Below are 8,130 nucleotides of genomic sequence, written 5' to 3'. Positions count from 1 at the left end.
TAGAGCCCATCACACAGCCCATTGGAGCTGGCAGATGCTTAGATAGACTTTTATGGATTGCTCAATGCCGTGCCGTAATGAAGCAGGCAGGGCTGACCCATCCTGAACCAGGCTAAAAAGCTCCAGGGACGGGCCCCGCTGGGAGCCCATAATGCCCGATGCGTCCCACGACTGTATTAATCACACTGAAAAATAAATGTGTGGCAGCGCAAACGGAGAGGAGGGGGGAGAAAAAGGGGAGAAAAATGAAATAAGTATGTCGTTTATCCCAATCAAGGTCGTGAATATGTGGCCGAGGGAGATTCCCTGACCAGAATGAGGCCCTAAAAGAAAATGATGGTCCATTTAGAAAGAATGGATTGTGCAATCTGTGAAAACTCGTAATGTTTATGAAAAGCGAAATTCATCAAGCATTTCCCATCTGGGTTTGACTGACAAAATAAAAGAACAATGAGCAGGCAGGATAAAACAAAATCCCTCAGTATTAAATACAGGTCTGTTATGAATAAAAGAATGACGCCCCAAGATTTATGTAATAGTTGGGAAAACAGTTTAATATTTTCTCCTTTGAATAATGGATATCATACCGCGCCAGTATATTTATACCAGCACGTTTTATTTTTATTTACATTCAAAGATATAAATTAGTAAAAGTACTCCTGATAACAAGAATGTGTAGCTTTTTCCCAAATGCGTCTCAAATAAAAACCGTCCATAATATATATTTATATTTATATATATATATATTTACAAAACAAACAGACGATGTCAGTTTCCCATTTTTGCAATACAACTTGCATAAATTATAGGCATCATTTCGCCATCATTTAAAAAAATAAATATCAAATGTAGGCTATTCCACTTTGAAGTCCTCAAGTTCACTTCAGCTCCGTCCGCCTTGCGTCCCAAGACACCTCCTCTTACAAGCGTGGTTTCACAGAAAGGCCAAATTATGTTTTCCACACGTAAATATAGACTCAAATAATATACCGTGGCAAATAAGCAAACTATAGGAACCTGAGAAATAACATGTAAATCACATATAATGGGAGATTTTCTTTTCAAACCAGCATATGAAATCATTGCATGAAAACAAAACAGCTGAAATAATACAATAACAATATGATAAACGTGTGTTTGCGTGCGTGTGTGTGTGTGTGTGCTGTGGAGTGTGTAGTGCCTCAGCTTGTGTGAGGAGTTGAGGAGGCGATAGCAGCGATCACTCTGACTATATGGTGGCACTAGATCCGGTTTTGGAGTAAAGGTTATGGGGGTTAAAACATGAGGCTAAAAGGTGGTGTCATTTCTGGCTTTATAGTCAAAGCAATTGTGACACCTACCTGCAGACCATGGAAATAAAAAAAACCCCAACCTCTGCTGAAAATTCAAAAGTTTGTCAGGCTCGAACCAAAAAAAAAAAAAAAAGAATAAATAAAGATAAACAGCTATATTACTTAACTGCAAGTGCTTATTAAAAAAATCCCCACTGCCTAATTGCTGGTTGCACGTCTGATCCAGCCGTGCAGGCAAAGCTTTGAATGTGTGCAAGCAGAGTAACCACCACCATCACCCATAAGTGACATTTGAAGATGTAAAGTTGCACCATGAATGCGCAGAGCAGGCTAACTGATTTGTTTGCTTTTGGCTGACCCAGTGTAATTATAATTATCCTAAGCTGAAAGATAAGGTTTGGGACCGACTGTGCTCACGCACGCGCGCGCACACACACACACACACACACACACACACACACACACACACACACACACACACACACACACACACACACACACACACACACACACATCAGAGGAAACATTAAAAATAGGATTCCTGCTCAAAGCTATGGCAACATTTCTCCGCTCACTGGATTCACAGGCTGCCAGTGTGAGTGCGCGCGCATGTGTGTGCGATTTTAGGCCAGTCCATCATGGGCTTAATTTAATGTCTATATCTGTAGGTGTCCATGCACATTTGTTTGCAATGGGCTTTTCTTATTATATCCCTACTGGTTTCTAATGCGAGCTTGCTCCTCGTGATCTCCTCGTTAAAGATTCAGTGGGATACAAAAGACCAAAGTATGCATATTTTAAAAAAAAAAGAAAAAGAAGAACAATTAGAGTGGATCATTCCAGAAAATTAACTGCATTAAAAACGAATTATAGGCCATAGTACACGTTCATTTGCTTCGACGGCGCTGCAGAAATGTCCATCTTAATAAGTCATTTAGTCTTATATTCAGTCCTAAAATCGTATTTATCTTAAAGCAGGTGGGGAAAAAAATCTGGTGTCAGATGAGGCCACTTGTTTCTCAAGAAGGGCTGTTTGAAAGACTCTTAATTTTCTTGGGAGTTGAGCAGAAACAGTTCGATCATCACCATGGTGTCACGACAATGACATATGGAAGTGACACAAAGAAAAACCAGTTGATTTGCATTGGAAACAAGTGAATTCACTTAACTCGCACCGAGACCAGATTTCCCCTGTTTAAGAAAAAAAATACGATCTCAAGATTCAACACTAGATTAAATAAATTTTCAACATGGTTATTGTTTTTTTTTTTTTTTAATTCTTCTTCTTCTGTCTTTCTTTTTTTTTTCCCAGTCATGTTTTTGAGTCATGTTATTACGTACCTTTCTTTGCTTCTAAATTTGCGGCTCTGAAATGCTGTTGTTGTTGCTGCTGCTCAACAACAACAATCTGGTTTGGGTTATTTTTAACGAGGGGAGAGTCTGGCCTGTGTTTGGGGTTTGTGCTCGCCTCCAGAGCCTGGTGAGAGGAGCTCAGACCCTCGTTTGCAGCAGCAGCGGCGGCGGCGGCGGCGGCGGCAGCAGCCAGACTCACTCCAGATGAATTAGTATACCGCAGGATCCCTTGGCCCTGCAGGGGGCTGAAGTTGCCATAGTTTGTGTAATTGCTATAAAAGGGAGAAGTGTAATAAATAGGTCTTCCAAGGATGGAGGGGGCCGGGTAGAGGGAGGGGGAAGTGGCAGCCGGGGAGGTGGTGCAAGGCGTGGGGGGAGTGAGGAGGCCACCGCTGGAGGAGGGGCAGTTGGGTTGCCCGGGCTGCCCCAGTTGCTGTTGCTGATGTTGCTGCTTTTGGTCCGAGGTAGCAATCTCCGCCAGCGACCACAATTTGGGCTTAACTGTCGGGTTCTGAGGCGCCCCCGACGAGGGTCTGCTATCGAGGCATGAGGACGATTTATTGGTGTTTATATTGTTGCTATTGACGAGGCTCCGGGCCAAATCCTCTCGCTGGCTGTGGAGATGGTGGAGATGATGGAGGTGGTGGTGGTGGAGATGGTGTTGCTGATGTTGTTGTTGGTGGTGGTGGTGACTGAGGATTGGCGCTTCCACTCCCGTCAGAGGCGACGACGTGACGGGTTTGGGCGAGAGCTGACCCCGCGGGTCGAGGTTCTGGTCGTCGTCGTCGTCCTCGTCGCATTTGTCGCCGGCTTGCTCCGAACCCAGCTCGCCCACACGACAGCTGACCTTCTCCCCGTCAGACTCTGCGGAGCAGGAGTGGTCCGTCAGGGTGTCGACGTGCAGGCTGATACCTAAGACAGGAAGAGAGAATGAATAAATTATTCATTCAATTGGAAATATTTAGTCAAACAAAAACAAAAAACTTAAGAGCAAACAAGGCAAAAGGAAAGAAAACTAAATAAAGTAGACACACATCCCCTTAAAAATGATAACATATTTAAAATAAAAGCAGACATATCGATGGAAATTTTGAATAAATTCATTTGAAAACTTATCTTGCTCTTGTTCTTTTTTGTTCAGACCAAATCACTTTTTTTTTTTTTCACCACCAATCACTCTTGAATAAGTTTGACATCCATTATTTAAAAAGCCACAATTAAAAAGCCCGTTTTAATGATGAGAATGGAGTCCTCCTTATTTTTACATAGTTAAAATGCCATCAAGAGAATAACATTCACAGGCTCACTGCTGTGCTGTGCCTGTCTACGTCGCCATGGTGACCTGCAATTAATCATGTTAAAGAAAATAAAAAGTTCATTTTAGCAGGTGTAAGTACAGTGTCGACTTCTAGGTCCTCGTTTTAATCAATAAAATTAATCATTTAACCAATGATGTTTATTAAAACAATGCACGACAGATCTCCTAAATAGTAAATATAATTTGCATGTGAATTAATTATTCTATCATTGCATATCTTTGACACTAGGAAAAGGCCTGTTATTGGACAACATAAGTTGAGCAGTAAATAAAAGAGGCATCCACCCCTCCCCTCTCTCTCTTTTTCTTTAACCGCCATCCTACCCTGAATTGTTAAATGGATCATTGGCTCGGTCCTCAGATTATACCCCACCTTCATCCTCCGCTGAAGCCTCGCTGTTATCCAGAGTCTTTTCAGAGCGCTCCACCTCCTTCCTCTCTCCGTCCCCGTCTTCCTCGTCCTCGTCTTCGCTCTTATTCCTGGGCGCCCAGGTCATCTTGTTCTCCTTCTTGAGCCTCCTCCTGGCGTTGGCGAACCATGTGGAGACCTGCGTCAGGGTCATCTTGGTGATAATAGCCAGCATGATCTTTTCCCCTTTTGTCGGGTACGGGTTCTTCCTGTGCTCCTGCAGCCAGGCCTTCAGGGTGGCCGTGGCGTCCCTGGTGGCGTTTTTGCGGTAAGCCGGGTCGTTGAGTTGGTAAGGGTACCCTGGACTCCCGTATGGGTGGTAACTCAATGCCCCCGCCATGCCCGTCGTGTGTGCGTCATATGGAGAGCTCTGGAATTAAGATAGGGGAAAAAAAGTCAAGCCTGCTATATGCTGTTTTAAAATCACACTCCCCCTTCATATTGTTTTAAAATGTCAATATTTACAAAGAAGCTTCATATAGCCCCACGTGTTTTTTTCCCCAGATGTCCCACACTCAATACATTATATTGTAATTATTTTTAAACAAAGAAACAATTAGTTCAATTGTACTTTATGTGAGTCAGTTGCTTTTCGAAACCTGTGGGATTGGAGTGGTGTAAATATATCTTTTTCTTTTTTAAATAATATAACTAAAATTAAACGACGTCTCATAGTTCAAAGCTGGAAACAAAATAAACTTCTATATTTTAATTAGATCATTAGTTAACCTTGAAAAGGCTTAAAGCAAATGTGTGTAATTATGAGCAGGGGCAATAAACGCACGGTGCATAAAAGCAGGCCGCAGAAAGGCACGAGCGAATGGTTAACTGATGGTTAAGATCATTATCGGATTAACTAATAACAGAGCTCCCGTTAATATAGCCGTTAAGATAATAAAACGGAAATTTCAATTTTCTGTAATCACCTATTAACTTCCTCATTTTCTTTCAGCGGCTGCTTTTTGTTTTGTTGTGGCAGCCCCAACGTGTTAACATATCTCCTCTTTGCAGCATTACAAATCCCATTAGCAAATCACTTGATATGCACCTTTCCTTAAAACGCTTGAAGTGCCCTGCGACATTAGCAATGCGAGTCATGCTTTTCATGTTAAAATTCCGTTTATTCAGCTCAGAATAAAGTCAGAGACTCCACTCCCTGGTGATTTTAATGACCGCGGAAGAAGAAAGAGTTACAGCTTGTGTTCTGTCAGTTTTTATATGACACATAACATTCACTGCTTGGTGACTCAATGATCAAAAAAAAAAAAACCCGAGGTGATGGTTTTACATTATTAGCTGCGCAGCCAGTGTTAAGAGCTGGTCAAGCTGTATACAATTTGCAGCTCATGCTTAAAAATCCCCTTTAAGCTAAAGGGGTCACACATTTTACAGTAAGGACCCAACGAGTAGGCCACTGGATATGTCTGTGAATCACTCCATAGAAAAGTTCTGCACTTCACCCAGTGATTAGTCAACCATAACAAAAAGCATTGTAAAGCCGCGCTGTGCCTGTGAAAGGCAGCTAAACATTATTGCGCCTGTGAAGACTTAATATCACAGCCACACATTTCGTCCGCTTTGGAAAACGATTAGACAGGATCATGCAGGAACACGTGAAATATATATTTTATTTTACCATGTACGATGGGAATCCCGTGGTTGGATCCGTGGAGTATGACAGTGGACTGGAGAAGCCTGCACCGGCCGAGGCAGAGAAAGCAGCCGATCCAGGGTAAGGGCTGAAGGCTGAGCCAGAGGACGACCTCGCCAAGTCTTCATTCCGCGGGGCAGCCAGAGCCGAGGCCCCGTAAGCCGGACACGAATAAAGAGCCAGAGAGCCCGGGGGCTGGTAGAGGTAACCCTGAGGATAGGACATTGGTGAGCGCGGTTTAAGTCGCCGATTCCAAAAAAGAACGGGAAAAAAACGCGCAGGGCGGCGGGCAACAACAGCCAAAAATAATAAACAGTCAACTCAATAATCAGCCGTGCAAGCAGTCATCAGACAATGAAAATAAAAAGTCCTCCCTCCACAGCCCCCTTACTGGGAAAAAAACCCCCGAAAGATCTGTTAAAGTGCCCACATAGAGGCAATGTGGCATGCGTCTTGATCCCCTAGCGTCCGATGTTTTTAGTACGCAGCACTATGAAGTGAGGAGTTAGCAGGGAAGGAGCCAGTGGAGTTTCAGACACACAGAGCATTGGGGGAAACTGGAGCTGTCACTCCGGCTCATCTGAATATCCCATCCCCGCCCCCTTTCTGCCTCATAGAAATGGAGCCTCGGAACAAAACCAAGACTCCACACTGCAAGAAGTGGGCTCTGTGGATTCCTGTAGTTTAGTGTGGACATTTTAAAAAACTTTTTTGTTTATTTAAATCGGATAAACCATCCAACTGAATGAGACAGGGCTGCAGTTGTTGCTATCTGAAATTAACCGGACAGCAGCTGCTATTTGCCTCATTTATAACCGGATTCAGGGAAATTTAACCACACAGGTGTATCAGAAATGAAAATGTTTTCACGTGAGATTCACTGTTTCAATACACTCGTGTCAGTCGGGGTGAAAACCTACAAAAGTGCACACATTTACTTTGTTAAGGTGGCTGTTGTAAACGCACTGACAAGGAGGGAAAGAGAAGTATGCAAAACCAGCTCATCTGTTTCAGTCAGTTGTTCTTTTGTGCCGTGGGGTTGTTTATTTGAATTGCTGCACTGTTGAATTGTCAGGTTGATTGTGGCACAGAGCGTCATTTGATCAAAACTTGCGCTTAACGCCAACAACTGTGCAACAGAGGAGGGGGAGAGGGAGACAGACAGAGAGAGAGAGAGAGAGAGAGGGAAGAGAGAGAGAGTGGGGGTATAAAATGACCAGTGCCCTCGACTTGCAGCTGGTTATTTTGTCAGTCCGGCTATTAAACCGCGGACACATCCATGCAAGTATGCGAGCACCGATAAGTGTGCGCGCTCCTCGGGCAGTGCGCGCTCTGACCTGCGGGAGGCGTCCCCCCCCCCCCCCCGGCTCCTTCATTTCCACCACTTAGCGAATCTCCAACACGCTCATCACTTATTATTACAATTACATTCATCAGCAGTAATAAAGCTGTTGGCGGCGGTTGATTGTCGCTTTATGAGAGGACAGTCTCGCCTCTGTACAGACGCCAGAAGCGAACCACCAGTGCAGTTTAAGTCTGTGTGTGTGTGTAATGTGCGCGCACTGGTATGAGCTGAGTTTGACAGTTTTCCCCGTGCACTTTTTTTTCCTCCTAGGCACTCACCTGTCTACCATGTTGTGCGTTTTTGTGCGCGCATTCGGACCTGCCTGCATGCAAAACAGGGCACATCCTTGTCCTTTATTATTGTGATTACAGACATTATGACCTCTGTTGGAGACAAGCGATACAGCACAGCGTGGTGGAAACCTGAAACTGTGACAGCGGTTTTTTGGAACGGGCAGTCAAGGTGGCAACTGTTGTGAGGAAGAGTGGCCTAGCAGTCTTTCTCATCAGTATTCATCCGAATGAGTGTGTTCATCCATCAGGTGCTTGTTCCTCCACTGCAATTTGGTCTGGCAGTGTTGTAAACAGCACAATTTGAAAAGGTGCATTACAGCTCGCCTGTTAGCAGGAATGACTAATTTATATATAACATCCAAATATGTGCATGCATTAAAGTGTACCAAAAGAGTCTCAGAAGTAACATTTACATCAGTTTTGTTAATTAAATACACAATAGCCCATAATGTCCTGTATTCAGGTGACT

At 43.7% G+C, this 8,130-nt stretch overlaps 1 protein-coding gene across 4 annotated transcripts; it reads right to left on the bottom strand.

Annotated features, from left to right (window-relative positions):
• Window positions 1–527: 527 nt before the first annotated feature.
• Window positions 528–6,559, bottom strand: irx2a (iroquois homeobox 2a). 4 transcript variants are annotated; one of them, XM_085802447.1, is made up of 4 exons: window positions 6,009–6,559; window positions 4,337–4,742; window positions 1,740–3,557; window positions 528–1,699 (listed from the first exon to the last, which is right to left on the bottom strand). In XM_085802447.1, the coding sequence occupies exons 1-3, from the start codon at window positions 6,246–6,248 to the stop codon at window positions 2,626–2,628; spliced, it is 1,578 nt and encodes a 525-aa protein (XP_085658573.1). In that variant the 5' UTR covers window positions 6,249–6,559; the 3' UTR covers window positions 528–1,699; window positions 1,740–2,625. The 4 variants fall into 4 exon arrangements, with proteins under 4 accessions (XP_085658573.1, XP_085658572.1, XP_085658575.1 ...); XM_085802446.1 differs by having other exon boundaries at window positions 528–1,704; window positions 1,752–3,557; XM_085802449.1 differs by having other exon boundaries at window positions 1,760–3,557.
• Between the last annotated feature and the right edge of the window lie 1,571 nt (window positions 6,560–8,130).

Source organism: Trachurus japonicus, chromosome 16 (assembly GCF_045865225.1).
Source record: "Trachurus japonicus isolate A0001 chromosome 16, Traja_1.0".
NCBI classification, from domain to species: Eukaryota; Metazoa; Chordata; class Actinopteri; order Carangiformes; family Carangidae; genus Trachurus; species Trachurus japonicus.
This window is presented reverse-complemented; position numbering and strand designations above follow the sequence as displayed.